The 15,913-nt window shown below is 41.9% G+C and overlaps 1 protein-coding gene across 2 annotated transcripts in view; it reads left to right on the top strand.

Annotated features, from left to right (window-relative positions):
• Positions 1-15,913, top strand: part of LOC138250328 (arylsulfatase H-like) — a 598,307-nt gene that overhangs the window by 227,201 nt on the left and 355,193 nt on the right. For both annotated transcript variants that reach the window (XM_069205094.1, XM_069205093.1), the window contains exon 5: positions 2,767-2,889. In XM_069205094.1, the coding sequence (XP_069061195.1) occupies positions 2,767-2,889 (123 nt within the window). The remainder of the gene's footprint in view (positions 1-2,766; positions 2,890-15,913) is intronic.

Here is a 15,913-nt window from a genome sequence, read left to right as displayed (position 1 = left end):
CCTTGGCGCATGTTAGCCCATTGTGCGCCAGCACAGGGGAAAAGGACAGGAATGCGCTGTATCTCATATATAAAAAAACAACAGATGATGGACGAAATGCAGAGCAAATCAAACATTCATCTCCAGTCACAGATCTGAGTTTAACCCATCAGTTTTTTTGCTTGACATGCCATTCCAGTTTGGACCCAGCCCTATGCAAATCAGTCTTAACCCTGTTTCCCATGGGAACAGTCCAGCCTAAACAACCAGGCCAGAACCTCCCTAAACCGGAAGCAAGCATCCTGGGACCGGTTTCTAGGTATCACTCTTCATCAGCCAGCCTAGCTTGAATCTGGTGGCAGAGCAAGCATGGGACCCATGTCTGGGCATATACTTCCCACATGGGGCGACAAAGGCAAAAACAACAGATGATGGATGGAATGCAGAGCAAATCAAACATTCACCCCAGTCACAGATCTGGGTTTAATCCATCACTTTTTTTGCTTGCCATGCCATTCCAGTTTGGATCCAACCATATGCAAATCAGTCTTGCCCCTGTTCCACATGGGAACAGTCCACCCCAAACTGCCAGGCTAGATCCTCCCTGATCAAGAAACAAGCATCCTGGGACTGGTTCCAGGGTATCACCCTTCATCAACCTGGCTAGCTTGAATCTGGTGGCATAACAAGCACAGGACCCACGTCTGGGCATACCCTTCCCACATGGGGCGTCAAATGCAAAAACAACAGATGATGGACAAAATGCAGAGCAAATCAAACATTCACTCCCAGTCACAGATCTGGTTTAATCCATCAGTTTTTTTGCTTGCCATGCCATGCCATTTCAGTTTGGACCCAGCCATATACAAATCAGTCTTGATTCTGTTCCCCATGGGAACAGTCCAGCCCGAACTGCCAGGCTAGGTCCTCCCTGAACCAGAAACAAGCAACCTGGGAGCTGTTTCAGGGTATCACCCTTCATCAAACAGGCTAGCTTGAATCTAGTGGCATAGCAAACACAGGATCCACATCAGGGCATACCCTTCCCACATGGGGCGACAAATGCAAAAACAACAGATGAAGACAGATTGCAGAGCAAATCAAACGTTCACCCTCAGTCACAGATCTGGGTTTAATCCATCATTTATTTTGCTTGTCATGCCATTCCAGTTAAGACCCAGCCATATGCCAATAAGTCTTGACCCTGTTCCCTCTATGGGAACAGTCCAGCCCAAACTGCCAGGCCAGGTTGGCCCTGAATCAGAAACAAGCATCCTGGGACTGGTTTCAGAGTATCACCCTTCATCAGCCAGGCTAGCTTGAATCTGGTGGCATAGCAAGCACGGGACCCAGAGGGGGCAGGCTCAAGTCTGATCTGCATATGGAAAGATCCAAACTGGGGTGGCATGGTGAGCAAAAGAATTGATGGATAAAACACAGATCTTTGACTGGAGGTGATTGTTTGATTGGTTCCACATTCCGTCCATCAGTTGTGTTTGTTTGCTTGTATCTCATATATCAGCACATTCTTGCTCTTTTGACTCAGTGCAGCACAGCAGGAATCTTAAACCTCATAAATCAGGCACTAAGGGCTGGATTTAAAAGGCCCTATCACCAGCGGAGTGTCACTTTTAGTGGCACTATGCACTATGCCGTATTTACAAGGTGGCGTTACACCACTTTCTATGACATAACGTCACCTTGTAAATATGGTACCTTCACACATAGCACTTTGTGTGAAAGGGGCATGCAATGGGTGTTGCTGTGGGTGTGCATTTTGACGCTGTCCCAAATTTACGAGTTTTCTTAAACCTGAGGCAGCACCAAAATCTAACACCACCCCAGGGGTGGCATAAGCATGACGCAACGAGGAGAAATGCTTTCATTTCTCCTCATTTTTTGCTCTTTCTATTCTCTACTCTTTAATTCTGCAGCACACATTGAAAGAGCAAATCACCATTGAAGATTGTTTTTGTACAGGAAGGTGTCCATTCATGCACAAAAACAATCTCCCCTGCAACGCAGCCATCCTTGCACCATGGCACAAGGGTGGCTTGGTTGGCACTCAACAGAAAATTCTATTTAATATGGCGCATCCATGCATTTTGAAAATGACAGAGCACGGTGCTGCCAAATTTGGCGCAGGGTTGCGCTCCAGCATTTTCTTTTCAATCTGGCCCTTAGTTTCTATTACTTTTAGATGTGAAGCTCAGATGTCAGCTTTATAGATAAAACCTCCCCGGCTAACCGTGGCTGTGTTTCCTTTTGTAGCACGAGGCCCGTTGTGCAACAAAGTTAAACAGGACATCCTCATACCTATTTGCTCTGTGTTGCTAACTGTTTTTAAAATGTTAAACTGCCTTATAGCAATACTTTAAAGCCTGACCTATTAGCATTGTCAATGCTTGTTATGTTTTGTAGTTAAGAAAACAGTCTCCACACTTGTATGTCAGGTACCTCGGAAACTGTTTACCAATTTTCGTTCCACGAACACTACAATCTGAAGTATAACTATTTTGGGACAATGTTACAGAGTTACTCTGACAGACTTTTTCTGTCACAGAAGCTCCTCGCATTAGGAACTGTAATTACTGAATGAGGAAAATAAGGCTCTGTTGGCCTACTCTAGTATGTGTTTCTTATGCAATAGAAAATTCTTTGCGAAGCACAGGTACTTGAGTCGAATATACGTCATATTTTACGAAATGATTTTGTCTGTCACTGAGCCATTAAAACTTGAAGACGTTCGCCTAGGACATTACTGATTTCTTTTATTGTGCGATTTAGGCATGAACTCTAGCGGAGCATCACGCATTCTTTTTTGGCTTGGTGGTTCAGGAGGCCTCCCCACAAATGAGACAACTTTTGCCAAGATTCTGAAACAGCAAGGCTACACAACTGGAATGATAGGTACAGTACATTTATGTATTTTATCTAGAGAGGTGACTTCGATAAAAACGAGCTTTTGTTGAATGTATAGGGTGAGCCTTCATTTATATGAGTAAAGAGTAACAGGAGGAGGAGGAGGAGGAGGAGGAGGAAGTTAGTTTTGTTTCAGGTAGGCCTAAATATAGGCTCAGCTACAATAACTTCACTCATGCCTCCATCCTTCCTTCAGCTGGAAGTAACTGACAGGATAGCCCCAGCATACACACACACACACACACACACAACTTTCCAGCACTGCGTTCTCTCAGCATCACTCAGCCTTCCAAGGACCGACTTACCCATGCAGGGAAAAGTAACACGCACACCAGGATTTCTTCCAAGCAGTAAGCAGTAGCAAGTAAAGTGCTACCGTTCTCAGCCATAAAATAGCCCAACATGTACGATTCAAGAGAAGGAATCACACAAAATCATCACTGCCTCAAACAATCCACACCAAACTTCCATATCACTTATATCATAACAATTAAACTCAGACCAATCCGCAAAACTGTCCGCCGACATCCAGGTAGAGCAACAAAGTGCAAGAAAGTGAAGTTAACGTCCATTTTTTGATGGCTCGACGCGTGGCCTTGTAACCCCCACAATTATGCTCATTTTACTTTAAGATAGAGCCCATAATGGCTGGTAAACTCTGAAAGTGGAGGGGCGTAAGACCATATCCTGAATGAATACACCTGCACGAGCAAGGGTAGAAAGCGAGGATGACAGTCAAAAGGGGCAATTTGAAGTAATCCTTACCATATTTTGGGGCATATATGTATATACTTTTTGGTGCAAAACTGCACTAATGCAGTTTTACACCAAAACGTTTACCACCGGCTTTCACCATTTCTGAGCACCAGCTGGGCACCATATTTATGTAATGGTGCAAGACGGTGCAAAGGGTAGACTGGCCTAAAAAAGAATGACTTTAGCTGAGGCCATCCATACCACATGACTCCTGTCTTTTCTAAGACAGGAGTCATGCCCACCACCCCAATGGCCAAAACAGGGGACCAGGGTTCCCTGGGCATGGCCACTGCACCCAGTACCATGTAGTAGGGCCCTTTTTGAGGTCCCCCAATGGCACTTTAAAAAAACAAATACTTACCTGTACTTACCTATACTTACTTGGGATGGGGTCCCCCCTCCTCCGCTGCCCCTCTGGTGGGTTGGGGTGTCCCTGCAGCCTGGGGGGGGGGGGCACCTGTGGGCTTATTCCATGGTGCTCCATCATGGAAATCGGCCCACAGGTCCCCTAACGCCTGCCCTGACCCAGGTGTTAAATAATGGTGTAAAGCAAGCTTTGCACAATTATTTGACCCCTCCTCCCCCTGTCCGTGATTTTAGCATGGAGGGATAAATATGGCGCTAAGGCCAGAGAGTAATTTTTTGCACAGGAACGCCTACCTTGCATCTCATTGACGCAAGGTAGGTTACCATGTCCAAAAAATTACTTTAACTCCATAACTTTGGAGCTAGATGGATCTGGCGCCAAAGTATAAATATGGAGTAAGTTTTGCACCAAATTTGCGTTAAAAAAATGACACATAATCGTTGCAAAACAAGTATAAATATGCCTCTTTGTTGCTAAAAAATGGGTCTAAATTGTGCATTTTCCTGTGCAATGTCTTAAATACGTTGACCAAAAGCAATATATTTTACAGGCATTCTGAAGAAACATCATACTGTTTCAGAAAACTCCTGATATGCCAGGTGTGCCTGACATCCACAGGGATGAATGTCATGAATCAAGCAAAAGATCTTGAGGTTTGGGTCTCCAGACATGACACTTTTGTAAAATGTTTGTTTGCTCCACAGGAACAAATGATCTGACTGACTCTGCTTGAGTTCTCTTATTTTAGTTGTATGCAAGCCAGACTGACAGCCTGGTACTAGAGAATAGTGAGCAATGGTCAAATGGGCCAAGGGCATAGTGTGTTAGTGTTATTGTACAGGTAGCCACATCCACATCTGCATATTGTGCCTGGGTTGCTAAGAGATAAAACTTACTCTCAGAACACAGCTTAGGCATACTTGCCATCTTCCCTTACTCAAAATAATTCTCCAGATCCTTTATCCAAATAGTGCTTATTGCATTTTCCTCCTCCGTTTATATGTATTGCTTCCCTCTCATCTCTGATTCCCTACCTCTTCTGACTCTCTTTACTTTCATGTCACCTTCTGCATTCCTCTCTAAGCTTAGCGTTTTGAAGTGCTCTTATCGAGTTGCAAGTGCTTGCCTCGCAGCCAGGCACGATTTAACATTGTGCTCCCATCTTGTCCTTTCGCTTGAATCCCTTCCACCATACTTTTCCCCCTTGCTTCCTCATACTTTTTTCATGTTAGCAGTTTGAAGTGTTCCTAGAATGGTCTAGTTGCTATAAGAAACATCAAGTATGACACTTGTCTGTGGGCACATCCAGTCAGTTCCTTACTCTGACGACTGCATCAGCATAGATCATGGTTAATCTGCATAATTATCTTTACTATAAGACTATGATTACAGTCATACATAAAACAAAGCCATTTACCTGGCTAGCCGTGCTCTCTACAAATCTGTATAAACTGTACAATTGAAGACTCACTACCCAGCATAACTAAAATCAGCAAATTCTTTTCGAACACCCATTCATGCACATAACAGACTACGTCAGTTGTTAGTGGCATCAGGCTGTTTTTTCTTCCATATTAACAACCTATACAATTACTAAACTACACATTTGACCCATCTTTTCTAGACTTACACAACCAATAATCGAGCGGTGGAAATCCTAGAACCGTATGAAAAGTACATCTATATTAGGAGAGTGCCCCAATTCTATCCCAAAAATATAGGACACTATGCAAACGCTGATAAAATACCCTGACATAGAGACCTCAATCCTAAGGACAGATGTGGTTATCCAGGCCTATCTATTGTCTCCACTTCCCTGCTTGCTGAACCTTTTAACGCTTTAATTCTTTGACATTGTTAGCATGGTAAGGAGCTGGGACTTTTCTGAAGTCTCTCTCTTCTCCTACTAGCCAATTTATAGTCTAAGAACCAGATGTATGACATTTTGTTTTGTGACTTGCAATTTGCGATCTGTTTGGGAATCGCAAATTGCCAGTCGCAAAACTAAATTTACAATAGTGTAAAGCACACTGTTTACGATTCCCAATGGGAACCAATATCCAATCATCAATGTTCGTGGGGTAGGTCACAATTTGCAACCCCATTGGGAATGGCCACAGAGGGATGGTGGCCTGCTGGGGACTGAAGCAGGTTTTGTTTTCAAAAGATGCATCTCAAACAAAAAATTTTTTTTTTTTTTTTTGAGTAGGCGATGTTCATTGGGCCCACTACCTGCTTTGAAAAAATATTTACTCTTCCGTTCACAAAGGGGAAGAAGTCCTTGGGGACCCCTTCCCATTTGCGAATGGGTTACCACCAACTTGAAGTTGGTGGTAACTGCAAATGTTTTGTGACTGCACTTACGGTAGCAAAACATTCCTACATGCCAGTGTGATTCGGTATTAGGAAGGGACATCCTAAACACCCCTTCCTAAAAACACCCCTTCCTAAAACCAAATCGCAAATTCAAAATGCGATTCGGTAAACAAGTTACTGAGTCAAATTTTGCTTTGGTACATAGGAAATAGCATTTTTCTGGTCACAAACAGCTCATTGGGCAATTTGCGACCCAAAACATACTTTGTATATCTGGCCCCATATGCTTAAATGTGGGATTAGATGTCTCTCAGGTGCTTGATCTACAGCAGGCATATGCCCTGGAAGCAGGGATGTAGGGAATCCTGGAGCACCCCAGAATAACCAGCCCGGAGTTCAGAAGGTGAATGAGCAATAACAATGCCTTTAAATGTTGCTTTTATTTTGACACAGTTGCTGTGCTTTCAAAGACGGGTCAAATGTAAGGCTTCGTCTTTTGAAGATTGGTGTTCATTTCTCTTTCTCTGACTGCCAAGTTAGAGGATTTTGTAAGGTGAACTATCTGACATTCTTGCTGGGGCACAGTCAGAGTGTGAAAAGAAAGACTGTAGGATATGAAAAGCTGTAAATAAACTGTACAAATATTTAAAAATGTTGCAGGAGTTAGGAGAGCACAAATTAAACACATTTTAGTATTTCTAAAATCTGATGAAAACAAAGCTTTTAATAGGATCAAACCAAATCAAGACACTTTACTTGGTGATGTGTAAATGATAACTATTTGCTAAAACCAAATGTTCACACATTATTGTTTGTTCACTGTCTAGATTTATTTGTAAAACAGCTTCCTATTGTCAATTTTAGTCTTGTTTCAATGGAAAGTGTGCTGGCTGTAAATTACAGTATACAACAGTGAGATAACATGAGCGCTCCTCAGTAGGCTTAAGAACATTGTTAACATTCTAGGTTGTCAGTTGAAGTGCTGACCGTTTGAACGATGAGGTGATTAAAAGCATGTATATTATTAGAGCATCAGAGGCCTGCATGTTTATTCTGATTTGGTAGACACCACATCATTTGGTGATTAGGGACAGGATGAAGACCCTGGTATTCACCTCAATATCTACAGTTTGAAGCATTTATGCTCTGAGGAGTAGCAGTACTCACTGTATTGAAAATGTCTTAAAAGTGAAGCTAGAATAGAAGTAGAAGTGTGCCATTTGAAGTGGCAGTGAGTGACCAAAGTGCTGGTGAGACAGTCCAGAGTGGTTTTGTGCCGTGTGTGGTGTGCAATGTCTGCTGGAACACATTTGCGGATCAGCAACGTCGGTTGGAGTTAATACAATCTATTCATTTTAAAAAGAGTGCTGAATATTTAAAAACGAGATCTACATTCCGTAGAAAATAACCAATCTGCTTACATGACGACCCACAGTGACCATTTTTTTCATGACCAATTGACAATGGAAAGAGAGATAGATGTTTAAAAACAAGCTCTACTTACTGTAGAAAATGGCTAAATTGTTTGTGTGATGATGCACAGCGGCCATTATAGAGGATTTGGGTATTTCCCATTCATTTTTAAATACTTAAGATTTATACATTGACATGAGCAGCATTCATTATGAGGGAGAAAAATGCAGATTATCTTCCTATTCGGTGATTAGCACACCGTATATCTCTCTCAATGTTACTGGCATTCTCCGGAACTAGACTGTCCTTATAAATAAAGAAGCCGTTTGATTTCATTACTTTGGTGATTGGTACACCACATTAATAAAGTGCCCATCACTGCCGGTGATTGGCACACCTCATGTTCAAATATATTTCATTCAGTGATTGGCACACCATGACATTAGTGTACTCACCTCAATCGGTTATTTATCAAATCCACTGGTTAAATCTTTAATAATATAGGACTTTGATTTTTAGATGGTGGTTTTACACCACAGTCTTTAGGGTGCCATTGATAAAGGTTATTAAATATGGGACAAAATTAATAGTGTATAGTTGTAATTCTGTTACTTACAAAAACATAAATATTTAAATTGGAAATAGAATTTGCAGCTTGAAAGGTTGAGTTAGAGTTCTAAAACTTGTTTCCCTTACAGTGTCACACATCATATAGTGGGTGAATATGCAGAACATGACGACTCCTCCCTTTTTCTTATATAGTCCTGGTGAACTAACCATAAAATGGCAGAAGTGGAAGAAACTCTTTGTGAATTATGCAAAGATATATGGCACAAATTTAAGTGCTGAACATAAATCTTTATAATTATTACACTGTCTAGGTAGAAAGGTACAGGAAGTATTGTAAAATTTGCCCGAGTTAAGTTCTGCTGATTAAAGATTGTTGAATGAATATGAAATTTGTATTTTGAAACTGAATATACATTATCTTCCACTAGTAAGTACTATAATTGGCAGATATTATTTTGAATTAAGGGAGGAGGCAAAAGATGAGTCTGTAGAGGATCTTGTGACAAGTCTTAGAAAACTTGTATCTAGTAAATTTGGAGGGGCAAGTGAAGAAAGAATAAGGGATCATTGTGTACTGGAGTGTACAAATGACAAAATAAGAGAATAGTTGTGGTTGAAGGATGAACCTCCTTTGGAAAAGGTGATTGCAATTGCAAAATAGGTGGAACACATGGTCAAGTGTGTTGATGAACCAAGCAGTGCTAAAAGCAAAGTGAAAGAAAATAATTTGAAGGTAGAAGAGAGAGTAAGTCAAGTAAAAGAAAAATCTATTATATCAGAAACTAATAAGTCCACACAGATAGCAGAAGAGAGATATGTAGAAGAATGTAAAGGCATGTTTCTATGGGTCATAAAGCAAATGCAATCAATTGCACTACTTTACAGTAAAATAAAGAAAGATGCACATCAAGAAGTTAAGGATATTGTATTCCAAGTGAAAGGGGAACAGATTTTAGGGCCATCACATACAGTAAAACTGAAGGAGTAAAAATAAACAGGACATTTGAGTCATGTTCACATCTTGCAGTGATCTGTAAGAAAACCTTTGACATGTACAAGAATAAATTGAAATTGCATAAAATAGACATTTCAACAATGGGTTATAGTGACATACCCATTAAAATATTTGAATATTTTACAGCTTGCATTGAACTTGGTGAGAAAATAGTGGTTGGGAAGGTTTATATTGCAAACAGAGGAGATGATTTACTGAGGTGGCCACATCAACATTTGTTAGGATTCATGTTAAGTCCAAATGCTGTACTATAGCTACAAGAACTAAATGAAACTTTAGTTACTTTTGAAGAGGAATATAAGGATGTTTTCCAGGGTGAATTAGGTTGTCTGAAAGATTACAAAGATTGCATAATATTAAAGAGTGGAACGAAACCTGTGATTGCCAAGGTGAGAAGAGTACATTTGAATGAGCAAGTGTGTGTGCAAAGAGGGATTGACCATTGTATTGCATTAAATATTATTGAACCAGTAGAAGAAACTGAATGGTTTGCCACTATTGTCGAAGATAAAAAGTCAGTGGTGAAATTTGTTTGTGCATAGACCTGCGGGCACTTATTAGGGGGAGTGTTGATGATAGATTCTCTCTTCCTAATATTGAAGAAATCATTTCAACATTAGCAGGTGCAAAGTTTTTCAGAACGTTTGATTTAACGTCCGCTTATCATCATATTGAGCTTGAGATGTTCACAAAACCTGACTGCATTCATCTATAGGTACTTTCACATTTTTGAGGATAGCATTTGGTTTGGTTTCTGCAGCCTGTGCATTTCAATAAATAATGTCAAATTTATTAAAAGGAGTTGTGGAAGTAAAATGTTATCAAGATGATTTTGGAAATACAAAGGAGGGGCACCATTTAAGGGTGTGCACAGTTCTAGAGAAGGTACGGAAAGCAGGTTTGAAAGTGAGAAAAGATAATTGCAAGTTTTGTGCATAAGTCAACAATCTGGGACATCGTTTTACTGGGCAGGGTATATTTCCAAAAAGGAGTTGGTTGATACCATTGTAAAATTACATGAACCTTGTAACAAAGAAGAACTGATATCTTTTCTTGGTATGGTAGAATATTACTGTAAGTTCATTCCAAATTATGCGCATAAAACAGTTCATTTTAGGAAGCTATTGGATAAAAATGTCAATTTTGAATGGGGTTCTGACTGTGGTAAAGAGTTCATGTCTGTACAGGAAGATTTAAAAAATGTTCCCAGTTTCCAAGCTTTTGCACCAGGTGAAGAAACATACATTGTAACAGATAAAAATGCAAAAGGAATTGGAGCTATAATAATGCAGAATGGAATGGGAGTGACATTTAATTGCTTATGCATCTAGATGCTTAAAATGATCTGAATTAAACTTCTCCTTAATTGAGATAGAAGCTCTAGCCACTCATTGGGCTTTGGGAAGATAAAGAAATTTGATTTTGGGCATGAAGGTTAGAGTGCCTTTGGATCATAAACCTTTGGAAGATGTTTTCTAAAAAAAAAGGAATTAGATGCAATCTCTTCTAGGATCAATAGATGGATTATTTCATCACAAATGTATGATTTTACTCTTGAGTATCTACCAGGAATGATTAATTGGTCACCACACTGTCTATCTTGTTTGGTTAACATGGATTCAATTGAAGAAAATGCAGAAACATTATTGGATGAAGAGGTGAATATGTGTGAGGTCACTAAGGGTGCCATAGAAGAGGTAGGGTGGAAGAGCGAGATAAACAAAGATCAGGACATTTCCAAAGTAATTTACATGATTCTGAAAAGAAGAGGTAAGCAATTGGAAAAATCCTAGTCAATGATCACAGATGAACTATCAATTATGAATGGTATTCTCACTCGTGGACCCAAATTTGTACCACCGGTTGGTGTACATGGAAAATTGCTCAGTTTTGCCCCTAAAGGGCAAATTGGAATTGTAAAAACAAAAGAAAAACTGAGGTTACAATTTTGGTGGCCTGCAATGGATAATGAAGTAGAAAGATTTGTGAGAAATTCTATGCACAGTCGAGCGAGTAATAAATTTTTAAAAACTGAACAAATGCCCTTGGTATGTAGAGAGCTTCCAAAATATCCATGGGATGAAGTTGCCGTTGACATAGTAGGGCCTTTGCATGGTGAAAATCAGAGCCCTTTTCTGATAGTAGTGTTAGATTTCTATTCTAGATGGGTTGAAGTACCATTTGTGAGAGATATTTCACCTTCCTGTGTAATAAAATTCTGAGAGGAGATATTCAAAAGAGAAAGCTATCCCAATTCAATTTTATCTGACAATGATCCACAATTTTGTTCAATAAAATGCAATGGTATTTGAGAAGTGGTAATATTTTGCATAACATAAGTTCTGTTTATCATCCAGAAACAAATGGTGCTATAGAAAGGGTTAATAAAATGTTAAACGAAAGTATACAATTAGTGAGAGCAAACAACTTAAATCGGAAAATGGTTTTGCAAGACATAATAACAGGCTATCGCATGTCACCTCATACCACGACTAGGAAAGCACCTTTTGCACTCTTCAAAGGAAGATTTTCTAACTGTAAGATATGTCCAGGTTGGATGACATGGGGAAAAGGTATAAAAAATCATTGTGTTGGTGAATGGAGGAGTAAAGAAAAATCAACAGTACTGGAAACACAACTTTGTTAAAAGGAAATGTGTTGCAGGTAACAAAGTGGCTGTAGGAGATATAGTAAAAATAAGAGTACCTGCAGAATGTCAACCATAGTCAAAATATTCTGAGGAGAGAAAAGTGGCCATGCTATTTAAAAATGCAATAAAAACAGAAGACGGAGGAATTTGGAATAAAAGCTGAGTTGTAATGATCAAATCTCAAAGTGACTTGGTGCATGATCAACAAAGTCACATGAGCAAAAACAAATTGTTTCAAGGAACCATGTAAAGCTACAATCAAGTCTTTTGAGAGAAAGTGTGAGGTCACATGAAATGCCAATGTACATGAAGAATTTATATGTAATGTATAAGTTGGAGTATTATTGTCATATAGCATTGAAGTTAGGATAATTTATAGCTTGAGGAAGTCTAGTTTAATGATCATAAATATGCAATTGTTTATACTTAGGCAATGTAATAGGTGGGCATGAATGTGAAGTTTATTTTATAATTGTTTATAAAGGGGGAGATGTGTGAGATGACATGGCCAGGATCCTGTATGGAACCTTGGAGCATGAACATTTCTCAATAGGCTTAAGAGCATTGCTAACATTCTAGCCTGTCATTTGATGTGCTGTTCATTTGATGGATGAGGTGATTTCAAGCATATATCTTATTAGAGCATCTAAGGCCTGTGTGTTTCTTCTGATGTGGTAAACACCACAACTACCACACTATTCTTTAGCAGCATATTAATGACAGTGTAGGCCACAATGCAACCCTGGCTACATACCACTCTCCAGATGAATGCGTATTGCTCACTTGCTATTCTTGCTCTTTTTGAAATGCTTAGCTTTTTTACAATCCCTATGACTTCAGTAATGTAACAATGATGGGGGCACCCCCACTCCAAAAATTGTTCCTGAATCACTAGCAGAAGGTGTTATGTAGGCCAGCACAGATCAACTGGTGCAGCTAGTGCAATGTCATTGGGCACCTAAGGGGAAGTGGCCCAGCCATGTGCCTATCAGCTGTTGCTGCAAAGCTGAGCCATTCAAGGTCTTCAGCGAGCTTTCCTGCCTGACCACTTCTATGTTCTTATGGGTGAGAGAGTTGGGGTTGTCACCCCTTGACATCAGAAAGTTCCTCACTCAAAAGTTACCATACATGCTTTTATTGGGCATGTCACACACCAACCGGTAGCTGTCATGTGTTGTTTCAGCCAGTCAATGTAGGAGGCTGGACTGGCTTGTAGTGGGTACCAAGAGGTACTTACACCTTGCTCCAGGCCCAGGTATCCCTTATTAGTGTAGAGGGATGTCTAGCAGCTTAGGCTGATAGAAAAGGTAGCTTAGCAGAGCAGCTTAGGCTGAACTAGGAGACGAGTGAAGCTCCTACAGTACCACTAGTGTCATATGCACAATATCATAAGAAAACACAATACACAGATATACTAAAAATAAAGGTACTTTATTTTTATGACAATATGCCAAAGTATCTCAGTGAGTACCCTCAGTATGAGGATAGCAAATATACACAAGATATATGTACACAATACCAAAATATGCAGTAATAGCAATAGAAAACAGAGCAAACAATGTATGGTCACAATAGAATGCAATGGGGGCACATAGGGATAGGGGCAACACAAACCATATACTCTAGAAGTGGAATGCGAACCACGAATGGACCCCAAACCTATGTGACCTTGTAGAGGGTCACTGGGACTGTAAGGAAACAGTGAGGGTTAGAAAAATAGCCCACCCCAAGACCCTGAAAAGTGGGTGCATAGTGCACCTAAGTTCCCCAAAGAGCACAGAAGTCGTGATAGGGGAATTCTGCAGGAAAGACCAACACCAGCAATGCAACAACGATGGATTTCCAGACAAGAGTACCTGTGGAACAAGGGGACCAAGTCCAAAAGTCACGATCAAGTCGGGAGTGGGCAGATGCCCAGGAAATGCCAGCTGTGGGTGCAAAGAAGCTGCCACTGGATGGTAGAAGCTGTGGATTCTGCAAGAACGACAAGGGCTAGAAACTTCCCCTTTGGAAGATGGATGTCCCACGTCGTGAACAGTCGTGCAGAGGTATTTCCGTGCAGAAAGACCGCAAACAAGCCTTGCTAGCTGCAAGGGTCACGGTTAGGGTTTTTGGATAATGCTGTGGCCCAGGAGGGACCAGGATGTTGCCAATTGCGTGAGGAGACAGTGGGGGCGTCCAGCAAGACAAGGAGCCCACTCAGAAGCAAGCCGCACCCGCAGAAGTGCCGGAACAGGCACTACAAAGTGAAGTGAACCAGAGCTCACCCGAAGTTGCACAAGAGGGTCCCACGAAGCCGGAGGACAAGTCAGGAGGTCGTGCAATGCAGGTTAGAGTGCCGGGGACCCAGGCTTGGCTGTGCACAAAGGAAATCCTGGAAGAGTGCACAGGAGCCGGAGTAGCTGCAAAGCACGCGGTTCCCAGCAATGCAGTCTAGCGTGGGGAGACAAGGCACCAAACATGGACTGAAGCGTCACTGGACTGTGGGAGTCACTTGGACAGAGTTGCTGAGATCAAGGGACCTCGCTCGTCCTGCTGAGAGGAGACCCAGAGGACCGGTGATGCAGTTCTTTGGTGCCTGCGGTTGCAGGGGGAAGATTCCATCGACCCACGGGAGATTTCTTCAGAGCTTCTAGTGCAGAGAGGAGGCAGGCTACCCCCACAGCATGCACCACTAGGAAAACAGTCGAGAAGGCGGCAGGATCAGCGTTACAAGGTCGCAGTAGTCGTCTTTGCTACTTTGTTGCAGTTTTGCAGGCTTCCAGTGCAGTCAGCAGTCGATTCCTTGGCAGAAGGTGAAGAGGGAGATGCAGAGGAACTCTGATGAGCTCTTGCATTCGTTATCTAAGGAATTCCCCAAAGCAAAGACCCTAAATAGCCAGAAAAGGAGGTTTGGCTACTTAGGAGAGAGGATAGGCTAGCAACACCTGAAGGAGCCTATCAGAAGGAGTCTCTGACGTCACCTGCTGGCACTGGCCACTCAGAGCAGTCCAGTGTGCCAGCAGCACCTCTGTTTCCAAGATGGCAGAGGTCTGGAGCACACTGGAGGAGCTCTGGGCACCTCCCAGGGGAGGTGCAGGTCAGGGGAGTGGCCACTCCCCTTTCCTTTGTCCAGTTTCACGCCAGAGCAGGGCTGAGGGATCCCTGAACCGGTGTAGACTGGCTTATGCTGAGATGGGCACCATCTGTGCCCATAAAAGCATTTCCAGAGGCTGGGGGAGGCTACTCCTCCCAAGCCCTAACACCTTTATCCAAAGGGAGAGGGTGTAACACCCTCTCTCTGAGGAAGTCCTTTGTTCTGCCTTCCTGGGCCAAGCCTGGCTGGACCCCGGGAGGGCAGAAACCTGTCTGAGGGGTTGGCAGCAGCAGCAGCTGCAGTGAAACCCCGGGAAAGGCAGTTTTGCAGTACCCGGGTCTGAGCTAGAGACTCGGGGGATCATGGAATTGTCTCCCCAATGCCAGAATGGCATTGGGGTGACAATTCCATGATCCTAGAAATGTTACATGGCCATGTTCGGAGATACCATTGTGACGCTATACATATGTCGTGACATATGTATAGTGCACACGTGTAATGGTGTCCCCGCACTCACAAAGTCCGGGGAATTTGCCCTGAACAATGTGGGAGCACCTTGGCTAGTGCCAGGGTGCCCTCACACTAAGTAACTTAGCACCCAACCTTTACCAGGAAAAGGTTAGACATATAGGTGACTTATAAGTTACTTAAGTGCAGTGGTAAATGGCTGTGAAATAACGTGGATGTTATTTCACTCAGGTTGCACTGGCAGGCCTGTGTAAGAATTGTCAGATCTCCGTATGGGTGGCACAAGAAATGCTGCAGCCCCTAGGGATCTCCTTGAACCCCAATACCCTGGGTACCTCAGTACCATATACTAGGGAATTAGAAGGGTGTTCCAGTATGCCA

The sequence above is a fragment of the Pleurodeles waltl genome, chromosome 8 (genome assembly GCF_031143425.1).
Source record: "Pleurodeles waltl isolate 20211129_DDA chromosome 8, aPleWal1.hap1.20221129, whole genome shotgun sequence".
NCBI classification, from domain to species: Eukaryota; Metazoa; Chordata; class Amphibia; order Caudata; family Salamandridae; genus Pleurodeles; species Pleurodeles waltl.
The sequence above is the reverse complement of the archived record's forward strand: the minus strand, read 5'-3'. Positions and strand labels throughout refer to the sequence as shown.